At 35.9% G+C, this 24,826-nt stretch overlaps 1 protein-coding gene across 2 annotated transcripts in view; it reads right to left on the reverse strand.

Moving 5' to 3' along the window:
• The window catches only part of Ctnna3 (catenin (cadherin-associated protein), alpha 3), a 1,343,755-nt gene that overhangs the window by 488,098 nt on the left and 830,831 nt on the right, over positions 1-24,826 (reverse strand). For both annotated transcript variants that reach the window (XM_013017086.1, XM_013017085.1), the window contains exon 10: positions 2,867-2,959. In XM_013017086.1, coding sequence (XP_012872540.1) covers positions 2,867-2,959 — 93 coding nt within the window. The remainder of the gene's footprint in view (positions 1-2,866; positions 2,960-24,826) is intronic.

Raw genomic sequence — 24,826 nt, forward strand, 5'->3', positions numbered from 1 at the left:
AAGGAAGGAAGGAAGGAAGGAAGGAAAGAGAAAGAATGAACAAACTACTATATGATCCAGTGATATCACTTTTAGGCATTTATCCAAAAGATTACCATTTCAGAACAATAAAGACACATAATACCCATGCTCATTGCTGTATTATTCACCATAGCCTAGATGCCTATCAATGGACAAATACATCAAGAAAATGTCAAGGGGAGGGAATGACTGGAGAGAGAAAAAGTGAGCAAATATAGTCATCATATTCAATCTACATATGTGAAAATAGAACTCACTTAAATTTGACGAGATGGGTAGGACTTGGAGATATAGGAGGAAAAAATGAAAGAAGTAACAATGGTCAAGATGTACTCATGAACTGACATGTTGAATTAAAACCACTTTGTACAACTACTTACAGATAATAAAAATAAATTTTAAAAGTGATTTAAAAACTGGTTTATTTTTAGGAATATAATATATGTATATAATATATATAATATAACATCTACTTCTGATTGAGAGTCCTAAAAGCAGTAAAATGAAATGCAAAAATGTTTTTAGCTCTTTGTTCTCCCATCCACCTTCCTGGAAGCAACAACTATCAAAACTCTCATGAGAATGTTTTGAAAGTTTTCCCATGAATACACATATCACTTGACTTTTTCTTTTTTGTTTTCACACAAAGCATTGTGTGTGTGTGTGTGTATTCATCTGAGGTTTTCCCTTTTTATTGCTTATTTTGGATATCTTTCATCCCTCAAAAAACATAGAACCTTGCATCTTTTGGATTGAAAAATTCCAAGTAAGACAAGTGAAAAGAGCAAATTTCAGGGGAGTTGACTTACTATTGTAAGTAGCATTGAACATTCTCTGCTGACAGACATTTAGGATGTTTCAAGCTTTTGTGATTACAGAAAATTCTACAGGAATAATACACTCACAGACTTTTGTTCAACCCTGTTGAAAAGTGGCAAACAATATATGCAAGTCACAGAATTGACAATTACATCTTTGAGAAACTTTTGAGGGAGAAATAGTTCTCCCTAATAATCAGAAAATAGCAAATCAAAACCAGTGAGATATCTGTAATGTCCTTCATGGTGGAAAGATATTATAAAAGTAAATAGTATCAGCCAGGAGCCTGTGGCTCACGCCTCTCATTCTAGCTACTCAGGAGGATGAGATCTGAGGATAATGGTTCACAAATCAACTCGGGCAGAAAAGTCCTTAAGACTCTTATCTCCAATAAACCACCTGAAAACCAGAAGTGGTGCTGTGGCTCAAGTGGTAGAGTGTTAACCTTGAGCTGAAGAGCTGAGGGACAATGCACAGGCCCAGAGTTCAAGCCCTATGACCGACCAAAAAAAAAACCAAAACAAAACTAAACAGCATCAAGTTTTAGCCATGGTGTGGATATGAGAACTCTTGAATACCACCAATGTCTTAGCTATTTTAGAAACCTCATTGCCATATTGTGGTCCATGTGAGGTGTTATCAAAAACTGACATCAGTAAGAGATCCCAGTTGCAGCCCTTTAGATAATTCTTTTTTCCTTAATCAACATTAAGCTCAAAAAGCAAAGTCCTTCATTTTTTGATGTTCTTAGAAATGAAACTGTCAGCATAGCAATTCAAGAACTTAACACATGGTCTTCTTTTAGCAGAAAAAGAGAATTTTAATAGGCATCCAAAGACTTGAAGTCCCTAATCACTATTATATTTCACATCCTTTTATTATTGTGAAAATACTATACAGAGGGGTTACAATTACATGGGTAAGATAGTGAGTACATGTCTTATCAAGCAGTTGCCTCCTCCCTTGTTTCCCCATACCATCCCTTCCCCTCCCCACCCTCCCATCCCCACACCCACCTACCACCACCACCACCACCCCATTATGTCGAAAAATGAACTTTACAATTTCTCCTCTTTATTAGTAAGTACCCACACTATTTTCTGCCTCTTCTGAGACAAGAGTGTTTAAAGCTGCCCTTTTACTACCTTTATGTAGATTATGATTCAGGGCTATTGGTCAGTAAAAAATCATTCTATTCAAATAGATTGCCCTTCAGAATTTAAGCAACTCATGAATTTACTGATAAGAAAGCATTTCTCTCTAGCCCATAACATCACAAGAAATAATTTCTATTATTTCAAGTAGTAAAAGCTTGCATAAATTTCCAGATACCAGTGGATAACCCCTGTAATGCTAGCTGTTCAGGAGGCTGAGATCTAAGGATCATGGTTCAAAGCCAATACTCCTAAACAGCAAATCCCAGGGACATACCCAGGTTCTGAGTCAACCCCAGAACTCCCCCAACCACACGTACACAAAACTTGGATGGAGATATATACAGTTATTGAATTTTGGGTCAGCATCTTGTTTTATCCGTTTAAACAATTACTAATTAAAAAATCTACCCAAATAAAAATTAATTTATCTAGTTGCCAATTTGCTCATCTATAAAATAATAGACTCTACTTTGACAAGACCATTTAATGATCTAACATTCTTCCATTCATATTACAGACTAAGTTTTATATAAATTTTATAAAACAGATACCCCTCTCCATTGCTTCTTTGAATTTAGTAAGCTAGGTAAATAAATAAGCCTATTTATCAGGATTCAATGTGTCCATTTTCAATATATTTCCAGACTTACAAATTTTCTCACAAATTTTCAGACTGGAAGATCTTTAATTCCAGCAGCAAATCTCTCAGATCTAAAGAAGCCACCTCATTGATCAAGGAAAGAAAAAAATGATCTTGGAACAAAATTCTACCTTCTGTGTTTAAAATACTTGAATATATTCCAATATATATAAAATTCTGAAGAATTATACATTGTTTCATAAAAGAGCCAGTAACGTAGTTTGCGTACCTGTGGACATAGAGTTTCCAAGTGATTGGCTGCGACTCTGACAATTTTGACTCCATCTTCATTTGTTGACATGGAACAAGCAAGATTTGCCACCTTAAATACAATTGAAAATGATGGAAATTGTTTTAGCTCATCAGGGAAATACAGAAGCATTTGTTATCCAGGACAAGTAAGAACATGCACACCTTCCTTGAAAATTCAGTGACAAACAGCATTTTTATAAATGTCACTGGTGTCTGTTATGAAATAATTCTGAAAAATCTATTAAAATGAGTAACAACAAAGGCCTTAGAGAATTGTGCAAGGTAGAAAGGAAATACTAGGGAATGAGTCAGGAAAGCCTCTTGGTACCATTGAATCCATAATGAGAAGCTCTTAAGGGACTAGAAAAAAGAAGTTTGTCTATGGATTGAATGCTAATAGGTTCTTGGAATCTACTATGATTGTGGTCTATTTTAAGTTTGTAATTGGTTTATTATTTCCCAGAGGTCTGTTATGCATACTTAAGTTACATTAAGCATAGCTATATCCTATTCATGTTTTATTCAACATCAAATATGCTCCCCAGCTGGACAAATACAAGATAATTAAATATTTCTCCCCTGGTCTTGATTTTCTATTACAACTTAATGAGCACTCTCTGACATTCTGGCAGTGAATTTGATTCAAGCGTCAGTGACACCCAAGTTTCTTTTATATTATGGCTTTTGAAACTTAGATACTCTTCCAGTGACATAGGCATTCTTTTAAATAATTACCATAATGTCTATTACCAAAAGCCAATATTTACAAGTTCATATTCTCATAAGACAGGCTAACAAAGAATGTGAGGTTTTTCCTCTTTCTTTGAGCTCTAATAATGGTCAACATTCCTCTTGATAGCCAATCAGGGTTTCTGTACAGAGGTAACCTTTCCTTGCTCTTCAACATCTTTCACTATCTATCATAGCCATGAGACACTTTTCCCACAGTAATTTTTATAATTTTTCAAATATGTCTTCTGGTTTCTATATACAAAGCATATATCTTTTTACTTCTCAACTCCAAAATACATTCAGTTGCAGAAAAAAAACACATATTCATTTCATGTATCACAAGTATACAATAAAGAGATCTTCAGGTCACCACTTCAAGAGTACTACAAAATGATACTTGAATAGATTTACAGTGTCTGCTTTTTATAGCATTCCTTTTAATAATATGTCAATAGTGGAACAACTCCTTGGTTTGCTTTTATACATAATAAAGTAACAGCCATACATTATTTAGCTGTGGAAGGGCATTGTTCACTTTATTAATGTACATGGAAATGGCTAACTTGAAAAGGTATTTTGTTGGCTTGAAGGTCACAGTGCCTCAACTTTCCTATCTGACACATAATTAGCACATTTGTGAGTTACTTGAAAAGGGCAACAGTCTCTGTACAGATCTCCTCAAACCTCATTCATGATAGTACATCTCAGCAGACTAATTACTTTAAAATGTATTTATATTGCATTTGTAGAAAATCTCTATTGGTAAATGTGGGCACTGTTTATAAATTACTGGCTCAATTTGTAGATCAAACTAAAAGAAACTTGATGAATCCAAAAGCTTAAAGTTATAAATGGGCCCTATGTAGATATTCCTTTTATTTTAAAAAAATGTATCCTATTTCACTTCTTGGCCCTTTTAAAAGCAGATATTCCTGCTTTAGACATTTGTTATATTAAGTACAAATAGGTTAAATGACTAATGTAATATTGAAATTTTAAGTACAGTTTATAAAGTTACTCCATATATTCAAAATTTCTATTCAATCAATGATCATGCTAACAGTATTTATGAATTCTCTCATCTAATGTCTATACATGTCTGGATTTCAGAACTTCTTAACAGAACTATTCTGTGTCAACTAAACTTTCTAGATAATCAACTACTATGGGAAGATCTAAGTGAGTTTAATATTTTTGTACAAAAAAAGGTTGAATTTATTTGTTCATTTATTTGCACTACTTGGGGTTGAAGTCAGGACCTCCCATTTTCTGGGAATGTGATCTACCACTGAACTAAATTCCCAATAATCTTTATGTTTCTTTAGCTTTAAATATTTTTCAGATAGTAGCTCATGTTCTCGCTCAGGAGAACCATTTCCTACCTATGCCTTTGGTACAGCTAGGATTATTATCATGACCGTGCTTGGTCAAAAATTGAAATTATAAAGAATAATTCTGTAAAAATGCAGAAAAGATAAGTGGCAGAATAGGATATAAAATCTATCAGAATAAAATATAAAAATTGTTTTTTATTTCTCCCTTTTTCAAGGACTAGAATTTGAATCAAGGCCTCATACATCCTAGACAGTACTTCTACCACTTCAAACATACTTGCAGCAAATTTTTTGCTTCAGTCATTTTTCAGCTATTTCTCACTTTTTGACTGTCCTGGAATCAGATTACAATCCTCCTCTTAATGTTTCCTGTGTGGCTGGGAATACATGCAGGAGCCAGCATGCTATTTCTTCATTTCTGATTTGAATGTTTAATAACCTATTTTCAACATGACATCAATAGCAGAATGAAAGCCTAATTTGTTTTATTTTAATCTTTTATTGTAAATATCCTGTACAGAGGAGTTATAGTTATATGAGTAAGGTAATGAATACATTTCCTATGGAGCATTGTTACCCCTCCCTTGTTTTATCCCCACCATCCCTTCCTACCCAGCACCTCCCTCCACCAACCCTGAAGTTGTAAAGTTTATTTTCAACATAGTGTCTTGTACATCTCATTGTTACTATGGGTCATCTCCATCCTTATTTCAGCATTTTGTTATTTCCCTTACCCTCCCCAAATTAGAAAAATGTATATACAAGATGCAGGGCACCAGAATAACATAAAGTGACAACAAGGGTTATACCATAGGGGGAAGAACATACAAAAGAAACAAAAAATCATATAGTACGTTAAAAACAGCAGCAACAAAGATAAAACCTCTCGTGTCCCTGTCTTGGGGTTCATTTCACTTCATATCATCTTATATGGTAATAGGTACATAGCTTTTGACCTTTTCTGCTTGTCTGGTAAGATTATCCTAGATGTATATTAGCTATTGCAAATAAGGAAAACCATGGGAGCTATGTTTCTTTGAGTCTGGCTCACTTTACTTAATATAATTTTTTCCAAGCCTTTCCATTTCCTAACAAATGGGCAATGTCATTCTTTCTGATGGAGGCATAGAATTCCATTGTGTATATATACCACATTTTCTTGATCCACTCATCTACTTAGGGGCATCTGGGTTGGTTGCATATCTTAGCTATGGTAAATAATGCTGCAATAAACATAGGCATGCTTGTAACTTTAGGATGGCCTTGTTTGTGATCGTTTGGGAAAATGCCCAGAAGTGTTATTGCTGGGTCAAAGGGGAGCTCTATGTGTAGCCTTTTGAGGAACCTCCATATTTCTTTCCAGAGTAATTGAACAAGTTTATACTCCCACCAGCAATGCAGTAGGGTTCCCTTTTGGCCACATCCCCACCAACATCTGTTGTTATTAGATTTCTTAATTATAGTCATTCTAGCAGGGGTGAGGTGGAATCTCACTGTTATTTTGATTTGCATTTATTTTACAGCTAGAGAAGTTGAGCATTTCTTCATGTGTCTATTTGCCATTCTTATTTCCTCCTCAGGAAAGTCTCTCTTTAAATCTTTAACCCATCTTTCTTTGAAGATTTGTTTGGAGGCAATTTAATTTTTTGAGTTTTAAATATATTTTAGATATGGGGCCCTTGTTTGTTGTATGCCTAGTGAAGATCTTCTCCCCATCCCTAGGCTTTCTATCTATCTTGCTAGCTATATTCTTTGCCATGCAGAAGCTCTGCAGTTTCATGCAATTGCATTTGTCCAACCCTTCTTTGATTTGTTGTGTTTAATATTAAGAAAATTTCAGCCTGTGCCAAGGAGCCCTAAAGTTTCTCCTATTCCTTCCTATAATGTTTTCAGGGTGTCTGTTTTTACTTTGAGGTCTTTGATCCATTTGTAGTTGGTTCTGGTGCAAGGTAATATATAAGGATCTAACTATTTTAGTCTTCCTCCAGTGTTTTACCAACTTTGTCAGAACCATTTACTGAAGAGGCTGTCTTTCTTCCGTCATATTTTTTGACTCCCTTATCTAAGATTAGGTGGCTATATGTGTGTGGGTTCACTTCTGGGTAGGGTCTTACCTTTCTCTTGCCACAAAACATGGTACCCTTTATTCCCCAACTTATTATCTGAGTTGAGAAACTCCCTGCTGTGGGTTCTGGCCTTGTAGAAATCTACCACATAGGCTGGTTCTAACACTCACTTTCCATCAAGATCAAAAATTTTCTCAAAGCTGACTTTTAAGAATGGCTCAGTAGTGCCACAAACAGGGAAAGCTATAAAGCAAATATCTGGAAATTAGAAAATTTCTCAGTGACCCTTAGATAAACATGCAATTGTACACATTAACTCTATTTTCATCATTATTTGGTCCAAATCCGACACCAGGATTTGACTTTCAGTGTACTATCAGAGCCTGCCATGTTTTAACATCTCCATTTCAAGTTTATCTGAAGTCTCTGGAGCTCCAGTCATCCTCAGTCATCTGTGACAACTGACATGGAATCACTGTGAGGAACACCTACACTATTTGGACAGCTGCTCATCACACCTCATGCAGTCTGTCACTACGAAAGTTCCTGTACAGGTTTTTACCTGCAATGTTTGATTTGTTAAGAACACGAGGCAAGTTTTGATGCTTGATGAGATTTTTCCTTGTGGCACATGCATTGCACAGACTTTACATTATTAATTACAGCATCCTGTTACCAAGCATCATAACTCTCCATGAGGTAGAAAAGGTCATTATCTCATTTTCAGGCTTATTCCTCTCTGGCAGATGGTCATACAAATCCTACGTAAACATTTCCAGTGTATTGTAAGGCAACAGATTCCCACTGCAGGACAGTCCAAAATTACAATGTTATATATACAATGTTTTATAAAGAGGTGGAATTTTTCAACAATGTTTTTATAGTGGTCATAGATTACAGGTGCTACATATATAATAGAGGTAAAATGAGACCCACATGACCTTTGTTTCATTAATTCTCTACCTGTTGGGATGAGCAGGATGATAAAAATAATAGAATTACAAGTATATAGCTATTAAAATTGATAACTTGTTGGGATGAGGAAGATGATAAGACTAATAGAATTATCAGTAAATAGCTATTTAAAATTAGTCTTGTTCCAAGTTGTATTTTTAATTTACTTGGTTGTTTTGTTGGCCATGGGGTTTGAACTCAGGGCCTGGGCACTGTCTCTGAGCTCCTATGTTCAAGGCTACTGGTCTAACACTTCCAGCCACAGCACCAATTCTGGCTTATGAGTGGTTAATTGGAGATGAGAGCCTCATGGGGATTTTTCTGCCCAGGCTAGCTTCAAACAACAATCCTCAGATCTCAGCCTCTTGAGTAGCTACAATTTACAGACATCAGCCTTGCAATCTTTTCTGCTTTTATTTTGACAGAGTGAGTCTATCAGTTAAAATAAGAAGTATAAGGGAATATAAGAATATAATCCTAATTTTTTGCCAACTAGCTGGTATCACTTCCTTATCCTAAGAAACACATACCCATGTACATACACACACATACTCTATACACACATGCACAATAATATAATACGTAAGTACAAAACCAGACACTGGTTGATTTTTACCTCCTGAAAATAAGTGTGATAGGGCAAAAAGTCCCCTCAAACCATAATCTGAGTATTTATGGAAAGTCATATACAAGGCTTCAAAAATGGAAAACAGGTAACTATGATTTTTACTATTAATTGGGAGAGGGAAAACTTTAAAACCAAAATGCTCAAGAAATGAGAAAAGTAGGTATGCAGAAAAAATAATTCTAGCCATCCACTCAGGACGTGTTCCTGATTTCCTTTGGAGAATGGCTCTCTCTTTCCAGAAGATCAAATTTTGGAATATATGTCATTTAAGAATCCTAATTGTTCCTCTATCTTAGTCTGGTTATATTCACCATCCACTGCCTATAGTATCTTAGCCTATGAGACTTCTTTTCATTTTAATTTCATTTTGTGCACTCCTATATATCTTTAACCAAATCTTGTTTTATTCAGGTAGTTCAACTTCATTTTCTCTTCTATGCAAGCAGAAAGCCCTTACTCTGAGTACCAGACTAGAGACTCACATACCAACAGTGTTCTAATTTCAGTGGTTACTTTCATCAAACTTAAATGACAGCAGTGCAGAGATGTAGCCATTTCTGTGCGAGTTAACTTCTAGATATCATAGTGTGAGATGTAAGTTCAAAGAATTATTTCTATCAGATTATGCACAAGCACATAAACTTTAAAATATTTTATTAGAATGGTTTAAATAGGGCATCCAATTCTTGATGAAAATAATTTACACTTTTTTAGTGTATCTTTCTGCAAGCTGTTCATTCTGTTTGTAAGCCATTCCTCATACCTTCTTCCAAATTATGTCTGCATTCAGGACCTATGTTATGCATCTCTCATATAAACTCTTTGCAGATGCCCAGAATCAGAACTCATACCTTCCACCTTCCACATACTCAATTTTAGTACATCCTCATTCTTTCAAATGTCTCTTATATACCCATCAAATGGTGAGCTGTTCAGAGGTAAAGACAGATGATATTTTTTCAAATGCTTATCACACAGAATTTCCTGAAAATAGTCCATGTAAATAAGCAAAAATAATCATTTATCTTTACCCATCCAGATTTGAATCATCATGAATGCAAATTATTTCCTATTGTGTTGAAATGTTTTAATGAATACCATTTTTAGAGTCCTGAGTATACAATGTATTCATTAGAAGCTGTTCACCTCTTCCTTCCTTTCTCCATTAATTATCTACAATATGAGCAGAAAGGTAAAGTAACACTATATTAGGTTATGGTGAAAGGACACCTGAGTAAAGAAAGCCCTAGGGTTATTAAACTTAATTACCTTGAGTTGATTTCAACCTGAGTATGTATATACTTTCAGAAGCATCAAGATTTGACAAGCCTGGTACTGGTGGCTCATGCCTATAAACCTGACTACTCAAAAGCTGAGATCTGAGAATCATGGTTTAAAGCCAGCCAGGACAACTAAGTCCATGTGATGCTTATCTCCAATTAACCACCAAAAAACAGTAGAGGAGTTGTGACTCAAACTGGTACAACACTAGCCTTGAGCAAAAAGCTCAGGGACAACTCTCAAGTTCTGAGTTCAAGTGCCATGACCAACAAAAATATTGACAAATTAACAGCAAAGCCACAGGTGAACCCAGAGCAAAACTTTGAATGGGGGTATAGAAACAAATTAGACAAAACAGGTTATTTAACTTGGTACTTGCAATGCATATTTGGTCTTTCTTCTGAATTTAGAGATCAGTGGGATTCCTCTTGTGTCCCTATCCTAAGCTTTTCTGCTTGTCTGGTAAGATTATCCTAGATGTATACTAGTTATTGCAAATAAGGGAAACCATGAGGCCTATGTTTCTTTGGGTCTGGCTTACTTCACTTAATATAATTTTTTCCAAGTCTTTCAATTTCCTAATAAATGAGGCAGTAACATTCTTTTTGATGGAGGCATAGAATTCCATTACACACACACACACACACACACACACACACACACACACACACTCACACACACACATTTTCTTGATCTGTTCATCTACTGAGGGGCATCTGGGTTGGTTCCATATCTTAGCTATAGTGAATAATGCTGTGATAGTGGTTTTTAATGTACTATGTGATTTTTCTTTTATCTCTTTTTTATGTTTTTCCCCTATGGTAATAACCCTTGTTGTCACTCTATTTTATTCTGGTGCCCTGCATCTTGTATATACATTTTCTAATTTGGGGGGCAGGGAAGGAAATAACAAACTGCTGAAACAAGAATACAGGTTGACTCATAGTAACAATGAGACATACAAGACACTATGTTGAAAACGAATTTTACAACTTGGGGAGGGGAGGGAGGAGTTGGGGAGGGAAGGTATAGTAGGGGAAAATCAAAGGAGGAGGTAACAATACTCAGTAGGAAATGTGCTCATTACCTTTCTCATGTAACTGTAACCCTTCTGAACAGTATGTTTACAATAAAAATATTAAAAAGAGAAAACAGTGAGATTCAGAAAGGTTTGTGAAGAGTCATGAAGAAGGAAAAGAGGAGTCTATACCTTTCAGAAACATTAGGAAGTAGTGAAATTAAAAGTACATGAGCTCATCACTTATAGTTGTAGTTGAAACAAATTTTATAGTTGTAGATGGAACAATTTTGTAGTTGGGAGTAATTTAAAGGGAAAACAAGATTGAGACTGAACTCCAATTGAGATTCATAAATGGACATGAACAATACATCTTTGCATCTGATGTTCAGGGGTGTACAATGAAGATACTCATTAGATGCCTCTCAGTAGATGAATGGATCAAGAAAATAAATACAATAGAATTCTATGGCTCCATCAGAAAGAATGACATTGCCCCATTTGTTAGGAAATGGAAAGACTTGGAAAAAATTATATTAAGTGAAGTAAGCCAGGCCCAAAGAAACATAGGCCCTATAGTTTCCCTTATTTGCAATAACTAATATATGTCTGAGACAAGCAGAAATGGTCAGATAAGTTGATGTTAGGTGAAATGAACCCCAAGATAAGGACTCAAATGGTTTTTCTTTCTTGCTATTTTTTCTAACATATTTATTAGATGATTTCTTTGTTGTTTTGTATGTCCCTCCCCCATGATATAACCCCTGTTTTCACTGTATTTGATGCTGGTATAATTTGTGGAGGGGAAGGGAAAAAAACAAATTGTTTAAGTAAGGATACAAGTGGACCCACTGCAACAATGAGATGTATAAGATGTGATGTCGAAAAATGAACTTTACAACTTTGGCAGGGGTGGGGGTGGAGATGGGAAGGGATGGGAAGGGGAAACAAAGAAGGAGGCAACAATAAGATAAGAAATGTACTCATTACTTGCTAATGTAATTGTAACCACTCTGTACAGTATTTTCACAATTAACAAAACGTATTAATAGAATAATTTTTTAAAAAGCGCTAAATTATCATTGGTATTTGGATATGACTATATATGGAACAAATGTTCTTAGAAGAGTAGCAAAGATACCAGTATTTATTAGGCAGATAGGACAAAATATTCCTATAGAGAACCTTACAAAATGTGACCAGATATACAGAAGGTTATCCACAAAACTATGATGTCAGGGAGACCAGGAAAAGAGAAGGCCTCTAGAAGATGTTACCAAATACCAAATACTGAGAGGCAAAATGATTATAGAAAATACCCACTGATTCAACCAGACAGAGAGCATGCTATTTGTTCTGATGAATAAAATGATGGCCACAGAGCATTGCATGGACAGAGAAGGCCACCTAATTACTAAGGGTAGCTTCTCAAATCTATGACTTGGAACAGAGAACAGTAGAACATAAAGACAGTACTTACTCTCATTCGCACATCCCCCATTTCTTTTTTATTTACATCTCTGTCATTTCTTGAATTCCATAATTCCTTGTCCTTCATCCTAGGGAACTTTTTATTTGTTTGCTTATTTTGTGGCTCTGGGTTTGAACACACAGCCTTGTGCTTGTAAGGCAGATGCTCTCTCATATGAGCCATGTCCATACCCCTATCCAATCAAGGTTTCTTTTTAAAAAATTCATACTTACCTTTGGTTTTAGTTTTCTATTGTAATTAAATGTGCTTTCCTCTATCTTATGCCATCCTGTCACCAACATTTTTTTTCAAATACAAATTTCATTCCCCATCCTCATATCTCCATTCCTACATCATTACCCTCTGGCCACAATATTCTATGCAGTCTGATCCAAGATTCACCATTCTTCTACCCTATACTTTAGCAATCCAAAACTACTTTTTACAAGACAATTACAGTTATTGTGAAGGTGATGTTCAGAGGGGTTTCGGTTACCTAAGTCAGGTAATGAGTACATGGTGTTTGAACAGTGTCAGCTCTTCCTTCATTTTCTCCCAGATTTTTCCTCGTGGCTCCTCCCACCCCCACCCCCACTCCCCCCTTGCCAAGTTATACAGTTCATTTTCAGCATAGTGTCTACTAAGTATCACTGCTGCATTTTTTTCAGCTTTTGTCACACCATTTCTGTACTCCCCCTTATTCTCCCCCAAACAGATAATCTTACATACAAGACAAAAGATACAGAAATCAAAAAAAGTGACAAAGGGGAAAAAAATCAAGAAGCAAAATAACATAAAACCTATCATTTCCATCTCTTGGAGTTCATTTCAATACACATCATTTATATGATCATATGCCCGTAGCTACTGAACCTTTGTGATCCTCCCCTAAGAGCATCCTACTTTGGTCTCACTGTGTGAATATCTAGAGCTGTCCAAGTATATTTTTTGTCTTTTACCATCCAGTGTGTTTACTTGTAGGGAAAAATCTACTTTTAATATTAGTGTTTCCCCCGTCACACGACATTAACACGTTATTCCTTCTGGTGTAAAATGTATTATGTCCTTCTTCTTTGCTACCATGATATAACTTTGATCCATTTAATAGCTGTTCATGAGACCATTGAACAAAAGTAATTCCTTGGAAAGTTTTTTTTTAATGCATTATACCTCATCCAAGCCTCAAGGTCTCCACTTATGTAAGTCATAGTTGCCACTATATAACTATATATTCACTAGGGACTTTAATTGTTTAGTGCCATTTTCTTTGCTTTGTGAACATGGATATCCCCTATGATTTCTTTTATACCATTTGGCCCAAAGTGCCTAGTATCTGACATATAAAAAAACAGTCAATAGTTCCCATGTGAATGAATAAATGCATAATACATGAATCCTTGTGCTTCAGAATGTCATCTTCATAGATTAAGATGAGATGAAGAGAGAAAGAAAAATGGGATTTGGAAGGAGGAGACAGTATCAATTCAGAATGAGAGCAAAAGAAGAATGATATTTCCCTTTGAAATTCACGGCAATATTCCACAAAGGCTTAGACAGACTTCAAAGAAAAGTAACATGCTTTTCTTCCAGTCTGGCCATCATATTTAACAAGACTTAGGGGGAGAGCTACTTTCAAGTTGCACTTTCACTTAAGATGTCAAATTGAGAGCTCAGGAAGTTCTCTCAATTTAGCTCTTAATTTATTTATTTTTAATCAAATAAATCTTTAAAAAGCCCAATCTGGCTGCCAAAATGCTGGCGAGTGTGGCAGAAGGAAGAGGAGCAGTAACTCCCACCAACAAACCCAGAAGCTTTAGTTCTCTCAAGAAAATCAAGCTTTCCTTCTAAGAAAGCCCAGCAAAGGCCTAGGGACCAAGTCAATTTTAGAAGCCAACCTACAATATTCCCTGGTAGGCATCCAGATGACCTGGCGACATAGGGCATCACTCTGGTCCTCTGGATATAAGAGTGCTAATTCTAATGTCCCTGGTAGTAATAAGAAATGCTCAAGAATGGTAAGCTCTGTGGACTATTTAACTAATAGAATTGTGCAAGGTAAAGGAAACATTTTTACCAATTAACAAATATTGATTGTGCATCTATTAAGCAGAAGCCAGAAAATTCAAAGGCAGTAGATGTGACTGTCAAGAAGTATGACTGATTGAAGGGGACATGGGAGGAGCTCAGATCTAGAACTAGAGGAAGCCAGAGGCAAGGGAGCTCCCACAGAAGGGACTGTTACCAGGGTGTCTCATGGAGACAAATTAAGCTGTTCCCAAAACATTACAAAACCTAACTCACAGAACCCTTTCAAATTAAGTGTGTTAATGCTGGCACCTGCTTCTCTTATCTTTGGTTATCCACATATAAGATGAGGAATAGTCTGATTTTATTTCTAGATCACCTTCCATTCCAACCATGCCTTTTATTCATGGGGAAGAACTTATAAGAAAATTAGACCTGAGGTAATGAAGGGGAGCAGAGCTGTCAAGAAATTTTGTTATTCACTCAAACATAAGAAAAGTAATAAATAAAATATTTGCCAGTTAAATACAGTTATGTAATAAAAAGGATATTAATAGAAAAAAGGCAAGGTACTTTATCTTAGGAACATACAAATAGCTCATGATTAGAAAATCTAAAGGTGAAGTCCTTACTTTATCAAATTTCAATCAAGTTGCAAAAAACATTTGGCAAAAGTGTTGAAGCAAAATAAAACTAGGCAACTGAACTATGAATAAAACATATTCTTAAAACAGGAAAGATTTTAGTAATTTATTGCAAATATAATGTTCAAAATTAAGATTAACCTCAGTGTGGTAATAGACACCTGTAATCCCAGTACTCAAGAAGCCAACGCTGGAGGCTCTTGAGTTCAAAGCCAGACAGAAGTACATGGAAAATTCCAGTTTAGCCAGTGGTACATAGCAAGATTAGCTCTTAAAATAAAAGTATTTAAAATATCATGATGAAGAAAAACAATATAATTAAACAGTTAACAATTTGTTGACTTGAAAACACAAAAGTAATAAATTAAGATTCCATTTATTTGGAATGCTAAAAGTAGTTTGTGAATGTTGTGTTTGAAGCAATTATATCTATTCCACCACCTTCAAGACAGGGTAATGATTCTCATGGACTGGGGAATTATAATAAGGTCCTATATTTCTTTCTTTTAATTATCTTTCCCATACTCTCTGATTCTATCTAAATTTATATATGAATTTCTTATTTATTTTGAACAAATCATTAGAGATGAAAATATCCATTTGTCTAAGAGGACATATACCAATGTTGTTTGAAAATCAGGCAGCAGTAGGCTGTGTCCCTATGTCTTCACAAAATAAATGACATACACATGCACACATACAGGGAGAGGACACAAATAGGTTCAACTGTTGACTGTATTGCTTTCAATAATGTATGAGATATATATGTCCAATACATTAGTACAGATCCAAAATATATACTGAGACAAACACAGAATATATATATGTATATATATATATATATATACACACACACATATATATATATTCTTACCAAATACATTTCCCTTTTATTTTGGAAGAATATCTAACTATATGAATTCCTGTAGCCCACATTGACATGTGATGTAAATTACAATGGAAAATCCAGCTAGACAGTTTCTTCAAGGTCTGACTCTAAATGAAGCCATTATTCACCTCAGTATCACCACTGTAAGGATAAAAGTATCTGTCACTTGCCAAGTTAATTTAGTAAAATAAACAGTACCAAATAAAATCTATTTAACAACCAGAGAGACTAAAAAAATGTATCCATAAATTAAAGACAATATGAAGTGTTGTTTCCTATACAAGTAATATGCTCTGCTGTCCAACTGAGGTCAAGTAGAAGCATGAAGCATGCAGACCCAATAAAATTTTATTAATGGGGTCACTGCATAAAGGGCAGATGTTGAAAAATATTATAATTAGACTTCATTATCACTGAAAATGATTCAGATTTCGAAAGTCTATGAGCACTGACCTAATCTCTCATATAACAGAAAGCGTACTGATTTTTGTTAAAGAGAGAATATGTTAAAGGTTAAGTTTTCAATGAGATTAATTCTGAGCCAGCACCTTCTGTACATGTTGTTCTATTCCGATACAACCCTGGAAACAGAACGTGTCATATATTACAAAGTTAATTGACTTGTAATTATGTAAACTTTCTAGATACAGATGAGACCATCTGATTCCCTAACTAATCAAGAAGTCTACACTCAGCTACATTACTTACTTTTATACAAGAACAGATCACTTAATAGAATGCCAGAAATCAATTGACTGGAATCTTTTCATTTGTAATCTTTCAGAACAATAGTCTAGGCAACTATTTTTTTCCTTACAGACACTTATTTATGAGTAACTTTGAGAGAAATAGGACGAAAGCAACTAAATTCATTACAATTAGAGCATCAAAGATTCACTCTTATATAAATGACTCATAATAGGACAAGTTTTGAAAGAACAAAATGTGTGAACTGTGAACACACACACAGTGAATGTGTGTGTATGTGTGTGTGTGTGAACTGGGGAAAACATTTGTCTACATGTGTATGAAGACCTCAACACAATTTGGCTCAGTGGTAGAGCGCTTGCCTTGCATGCATGGGGCCCTGGGTTTGATTCCTCAGCACCACATAAGCAAAAAAAAAAAAGCCGGAAGTGGTGTTGTGGTTCAAGTGGTAGAGCGCTAGCCTTGAGCTGAAGAGCTGAGGGACAGCACCCAGGACCAGAGTTCAGGCCCCACGACTGGACCCCCCCAAAAAAAACAAAGAAAACAAGTTAGCATATTTACTATTAAGCAATAGCATATTAAAAATTACCTTTTAAAGAACTGGCAAGACATGTAATGGTAGCTTACACAAAAATACTAAACTGCTCAAGAGGCTGAGATCCAAGGATCATTGTGTAAGAAACTCATCTCCAGTTAACCAGTCAGAAGGGGAACTGTTGCTCAAGTGGTAGAACTCCAACCTTGAGTGAAAAAAGCTGAGAGAGCACCCAGATCCAGAGTTCAAGCTCCAGGAGCACCCCACACACAAAAGCTTTAACTGGAAATACACAAATCATCTAGAGCTATGTAAATGGAAGTTGATACAACAGTATATAATGTGTTATTAAATGAGATCTCCCTAAATATAGGTGAGCTATAGACTAAGGAAATTGTGGATTGAAGCTTTACAAAAATAATTGAATACAAATAAGACCATATTAAATGAGTCTTATAGAAAGACAACACATAAAAAATGAACTGTTAAACTCTGTGAGACTACTTTGTAAAATATGTTAGTCAGAAACAAGCATTTTGATAAATCCTAGTATAAGAATATTCTAGATAAAACAAATCAGAAATTTCTGTATTCTACTAATTGTACAGCAAATGATCTCATAAAATCATTCCATAAACTGAAGGTTAAATTGTGCATTATCATATTTCTACCTTTACAACAACCTTTGTCTGTGTATTTATTTCAGATCTTTTGTGTGTATGTATGCTGGTAATGGGGGAACTCAGGGTCTGGGCACACTCTCCCACAGAATGTTTTGCACAAGGCCAAGACTCTACCACATAACCCATGGCTCCAATCTTGACTTCTTTAGTGATTAATCGGAGGTAAGAGTCTTCAGGATTTTTCTGCTTACGCTGGTTTTGAACTTCTATCTGTAGATCTTACCCTACTGAGTAGGGTAGGTTGAAAGGTGTAAATCACTGACTCTCCACTCTTCAAGTAATGGGAAACTTGAATTAAAAGTCAAGAAAGCATGATACACCAAGGGGAGCGCTATGCCTATCTGCCAGGTAGTGCCACATGGCTTCAGGGTCCAGGGCTGCCTTCTTACCGGCATGGCTTCCAGACCTTGAATCATAGCCATGGAAGTCAGAGGACATTTTGCATCATTTCATCCGGTTCTTGACCCTATTTTTGGAACTTGCACAGCCTACCCTGCCCGGGCACCCTTTCAACACATCAGTCTCAGCTTAAAAGAAAGAAATCCCACTCACTCGGGCTTGCTCTTTGTATAGTTCTTTTTTTTTTTTCCCAAAAGCCAAGAGACAAGTTGCTTCTTTTCCTGGCTCTAGTGGACAGAGGCTGGGTTTGATCACCTATGTGATAGAAACTTGAATGAGTACCTCCCCCTTGGGACACAAAGGAGAGTACAAAGGGTCCTGGATGCTTAGTAGCCAAAACCAGAGAATGCCAAATCAAAGCCTACTTCGTTTCCTGCTGTTCCTGTCCTGTCTCACCTTCACCCTCAGCTGCTGACTCTTCCTTCCCTGGTTGCCAGATTGTAGAAAGCACACATACCACACTTTGGATCTGTCTCTCATGTTGGTTAATTAACACTATTGGGCATCTGCCTCCCTGCACAAAGCAGCAGCCATGGCTGGGTTACTTGAGGGCTAATTATGCTGTTTGCCTAGGCACCGTGTTTCTCTTTCCTTCCAGCCACCCACCCTTTGGTCCCTGATTTTCATTATCACCTCCATGCATGGGGACAAGAAAAGACTGTCGGCTGGGCTACTTCTCACATTTCCCAGAAAAAGCTGCAGCCTAAGACAGCCTTCCTCTGAAGGGGTTTTAGTTCAGCCAAGTCCCTATCTTTGTTCATAATATCCTCTCACAAGGTGATTTATCTTACTCATAACTATAAACCTTTTCTACAAATGACTTGCTTTTAAATTTGCTTTTCAGACATCTCTAAGGGTCACTAGCAACTGACGTGCAACTCTTGATCTCTCGCCCAGCACATTCTACTCAGCCTATTAATTTCCAACAGATATATTTGTGCTCCCCCCTCCTCTAGGGATATGTGTCAAAAATCTATTGCTCTATCTTTTCTCTTAAGTACACTAATGACAGTCCCTGCCATCTTCTTACATCCATCTTCTACATCTATTCCTTTTGCAGTGACCATTCATTCACCTTCCCTTTTCTGAAACTGAACTACTATGTGGGCTAATCAGTATTTCATCATCATGACAGCTAGTTCTATCTGGAACCTGTAGGCACCTAAGTTGAGTTACTTTTCATGAGTTCTGGGCTCTAACCTATGATTCTTTTCCTTTCCCCTTCTCATTCCTTACTCTTTTCACACAATTTCTTTCTCCTCCCTAAATCATCCGTTTTCTATCATGTAAGTTCACCTTACATTTTCCTGTCATTCTGCTCTCCACATCACTGTCTCTGTAGTATATAAAACACACATTTTAAACATATCAGTCTTTTGTCTCTGTACCTTAAAGATATCATATTTATCTGCTTTCTTTGTTGGTGAATTAGTTCATTTCCAGTTGATTTGTTAGTAAAGTCCAAGAGCCAGGGGCTGTTTTTACATCTACAACTTAGTAAATTGAATAGCAGACTGTTTTGCTGCAATGCATTACATGTCCCAGAAATCACTGTTCGGGGAGCAATGATATCCTGAGGGGCAAGTCTCAAATGCTGTTGTAGATTAGTGTGACCATAGAAACAGTAATTAATTACAACTGCTTACATGGTGAAAGATTATAAGTTACCATGATTGTTGAAGATAGTTTGGAAAAATATATATTATTATTTCAAGATCTGTACCCTGGTGGCAGTGGCATTATTTTTCAGTAGGGAAGACCAGTAAAGGACTCAGGTTGTACCATGGTGCTGTATCAGCAAAGAGACAAAGCAGAGGATTCTCCAGGTGTACATGAAGCACTATGGTGCTTTCAAAAGGAATAAAGCATAGCTGGATGGTGGATGAACAAAGAATGGATTCTCTTTACAAGTATAGTTTACTTAGAACATTTCTAATAAAGAAGACTTTTCAGACTATACATGCTATACAGCCCAAATGCATTCTTTCAGGTACATTCCACTTACATTGAAATACATCGGATAATTTAGGCTTTATTCCATTTTATAAATTCAAATTCCTGTAACTCTCCACTCTTGCAAGTTCTCCAGAAAAACAAACAAAAAGCCTCAACAGTTTGAAGTATCTATTGAGAAGTTTCTATACATCCTCTCTGTTTATAATTTGTTTTAAAAGATGCTATAATCTATAAGAACAATCATTCTAATACTATGTGTCACTGTCTGATTAAACAAGTATGTGTGTATAAGCAAAGCTGACCCTAATAAATTTAAAATTCAAATTTTCTACTCCATATGTGTAACTTTTGATTCATCACTGCAGCTGTGTCCACGAACAATCCCAAAGGAAATCAAAGTCTTGCTTGCTACAATTTCTATCACACCACAGATGAGTCTCTTTGCACACACATGTGCACACACACACATGCACATACACATACACAAAAAAATCTTTGCAAATTCAAAAACCGAAATATCTTAAGTAGAAGGTATTCATAAGGTCAAGTATGAGGGAAATAATCAAATATAAAAAAATAAAAACACATCCATGGGGTGTGTGGGTTTACTCCTAACCTACTTCTCTTTCCTCTTCCTACCACACTAATGAATAAGGTAGAGCTTCTATCAAGTAGATATGTCCACTTTCAAATAGACACATCTGGTTCCAAGCTGCTGGGGATTTCTGCTATGTAACACACATGGCTTAATGCCTCACTACGCTGCCTGAGGTGACAGGAAAGTACCTTCCCCAAAGCAAGACCCCTCCCCTGGTAGCATCCACAATCAAGGAGAGGTTGAACTAGTGATGGCAAAGGCTCAGACCTTTTGCTTAATTTGTGACAATGTGTGACACCTGAACTCGCATCCCTGTGATCAGGTGAGATCTTAATGGCAACCACATTACAAACTAACTTAAAGGTCTGTCCAAACCTACTCCCTCCCACCTTTATCTCTGAAGATCACTTCCCAATCAACCTCCTTCCTTCAAGCAATCATGTCAGGCCTGTTTCCATAGGACCAACTTAAGAACATCATAATACTCAGGAACAACCTCCTCAATTTTTTTTAAAAAATGTTTTATTGTAAAGATGCTGTACAGAAGGGTTACAGTTATTTGAGTAAGGAGTACATTTCTTGTCCAGCATTGTTACCCACTCCTTTGTTTCCCTCCTCCTATCCTTCCCTCCCCTACCTCCCTCACTCCTTCCCCCAAAATTGTAAAGTTCATTTCTAACATAGTGTCTTGTAAGTCTCATTTGTGTTTTCTGTTGTCCTTACTGCTTGATTTGAAAATGTCCTCACACACAGGTTCCATTTTCTTCTCTCACCTGAAATGTAGACAAAATACCTAGAGGGGAACAGTGATCTTAAGACTGCAAATGCCAAAGTTATCTTACCAAGGACCCTAGAAACACCACTGGGCAGATGAGTGTATACCTATAATCATGAATCTTTGGAAGTGTAAGGGAAAAAACTTTTTCAAATTATTACTCATCACTGAAAAGAATTTGTACATAATTTGGTATACACTAAAAGGATCATTCTACCTAGGAGTAGAGTGTTATTTATAATTGCAAAGAGATGGAAATGTGTAAATCTCAAATTCTGGCCTACCTTAGGCAAGGAAAATTACAATCATTGAAATAACTCTTTGAAGGAAAAGTCAAAGCTATAGAAAAGTTTTTGATGCCCTTGTGAAATGAAAGTATCAATCCTGTATACTTACCTACATACAGCTGCCAAAGCCACCCATTTTTGTGAAATTCCTGTACAGAAAAAGAAATTTACCTGTTGTTTTTGATAATGCATTTTTGAAATGATCAAAATGATATATATTTTATTCCACATTATCTCTTCTGACAAACACTCCAATACCCTCTTTCCACAGGGTAAGTGGTTTCTGTGTTCTCTTACCTTGAATTTAGGTGAGAACTTGACTTTTTCTAACTCAAAGAAACTAAACAGACATAAATTTTGTTATACATTATTAAGGTAACAAATATGTTGTTTGTTTTGCTTTTATCTGATCTTTTCAAAAATAAGATTTTTGATCTTGTAAACAGAGGAAAGCTTATAGTTTTATTTAAAACACATATAAGAAATATCTCAGGATTAGTGAGTGGTAGAATCCAAGACCCTAACCACAGAGTTGTGAATGGGCCCTGACAGTTCTAATTGTGTTTAGCAAAATGAAAATAGCCTCATTGGTCTTTTGTTAAAATTATTTGAAAAGGCGTGCCAAGTATTTCCTATAACCTGCAAGCTTCTTGTTCCCTTCAGGGATTCTATTAATAAGGAAAATAACAGCAGAACACATTTGGACTTACAAATAAAATTCTAAAATGCCAATTCTGGAGTTAGGGTCTAGAGATTACTTTGCCTGTTGCCTATCCTGGAAAAGGAACCTGGAAGGTAAGCGCACAAGAGAGCTCATACTCCAAGATCATGATGTGCAGAAGAAGAAAAAAATCAACAAAATCAAGAAGGAACAGATTTCTGCATTTGGGGGTGGGAGGAAGGTCAGATTTCTCTAGCTCAAACTTCCCATATATAATTTAAATTGTAGTAGCCTATGCTAATAGACAAGAGAAATTCTCATTTGCTTTACAAAAATCTGCAATAAAATGTTAACCTTACTGTACAATACACACATAAATATAGAGACACTAATATGAATGTGTATACACACACATATCTGATATCAACTCTCACATTCCTTGCACCCAAAAAATGTGACTAGGTCATTTAAGCAATACCTGAATTTCACAGAAAATCAGCAGGTTTGATAGAAAATTACCTGCCCTGTTCACCAGTTGTGCAGAATGGTGCAGAGTCTGAAGGGCTGCCAAGATATTTGGCACTAGCATAGCTGTACGTTCCAATTTGCTGGGATGCACTTAACCTACCACTGCTATTCAGTGTACTAGAACTGTAATACAGGCTCCTGTGTGTTTACCTGAGCTCAACTATTCCCTTGTCTGGAAACATTTCCAAACAGCATGATAAATATAAATGCCTGCCATTTCCTAAAGTACACAGAAAAAAAAAAAACAGTTCTCGACCACTTTGAGAATGAACAGTCAATGGTGAGCTTTTCTGAGCACAGATTAGAGACTGGGAGGCAGAAAGAACTTCATTAGCATACCACTAAGTGCTTAATTTATTATTTCTGCTGTGACATCAGTGCAGGATTCCTTCTTTAATATGAAAAAAATTGAATAGCTTAGTTGTGAAAAGTCCTTCTTTAGAAAAGCAGAATATGAGATAAGTTCCCATAATTATTGTAGAAGCTCTTATTCATAAATCAGCTCTTTAAGGCCTTTCTTCCAAATCTTACAATTAAAAGGAAACTTAGATAGATAGATAGATAGATAGATAGATAGATAGATAGATAGATAGATAGATAGATAGATAGATAGATGATAGATAGACAGATTGACAGACAGAGGATAGATAAATAGACACACAGCAAACAGCCCAGGCAATGTCATTAGAATAGATAGAACAGTGGAAATCTGGAAGTGGAATGGTGGCTAAAGTAGTAAGGAAATCAACCTTAAGCAAAAATGCCAAGCAAGAGTACATAGCAAGAAGCATAGCTAAGATAGGTTCTCAAAAGTTTATAGAGAAATTATATAGTACATGGTCTCAAATTTTATAACAAATGACATTTTAAGAAGGCTCCAAGTCTATCAAAAATAATTCTGTGATCTTAAGAAAAAGGAAAATCAGGGGCTGGGAAGGTGACTCAGTGGTAGAGCACTTGCCTTGCATACATGAGGCCCTGGGTTCGATTCCTCAGCACCACATAAGCAAAAAGAAAAAAGCCGGAAGTGGTGCTGTGGCTCAAGTGGTAGAGCGCTAGCCTTGAGCTGAGGGACAGCACCCAAGCCCAGAGTTCAAGCCCCATGACCGGACCCCCCCATAAAAAAGAAAAGAAAAATGAAAATTAAGATAAATGGTGTGGCTACATTTTAGACTGCATGATAAACCTATATATAAATAGATAAAATCATCATAATAATGCCTGGCACAGGACTGACTACAAAATGCAACCCAGTCATTGGTAAAAGGAGGAATCTTGGTTTTAAAACAAGATAAATATGCAAAAGGTCCATAAACTATAACTTAAGAGAGTTAAAGTATGTGTCATCTGTATTTTCAACCAATCAAGAGCTGTTTATTAACATTTGTGTTTTTCCTGCTTTCAAAACTTTTAGAGTCTAGAATGAGAAATTCATTCAAACAAAAAAGTAAAATACAGGAAAGTAAATACATATGGGAAATTACTTAAAATGATTTAAGAACAAAGCATTAATTAATGGTGATTGAGGAAAAAGACTAGAAAAGCTTTTATTGTATAGTTAACATATTAATCATTTTGAAGTATAGTGGAGCTATATAGAGAAGTTATATAAAGAACTCTTCATATATCTTCCTTTAAGGAAAAGAATACCAGTATATGCTGTTTCAAAAGCGAACAGTGAAATAGTAATGAACTTAGACAAAAGATCAACAGACAAATTGCCTGCCTTTGGTTTAGAGAGCTAAATTGAACCCTCCCTTGTCAT

The sequence above is a fragment of the Dipodomys ordii genome, unplaced genomic scaffold (assembly GCF_000151885.1).
Source record: "Dipodomys ordii isolate 6190 unplaced genomic scaffold, Dord_2.0 Scaffold34, whole genome shotgun sequence".
Taxonomy (NCBI): domain Eukaryota; kingdom Metazoa; phylum Chordata; class Mammalia; order Rodentia; family Heteromyidae; genus Dipodomys; species Dipodomys ordii.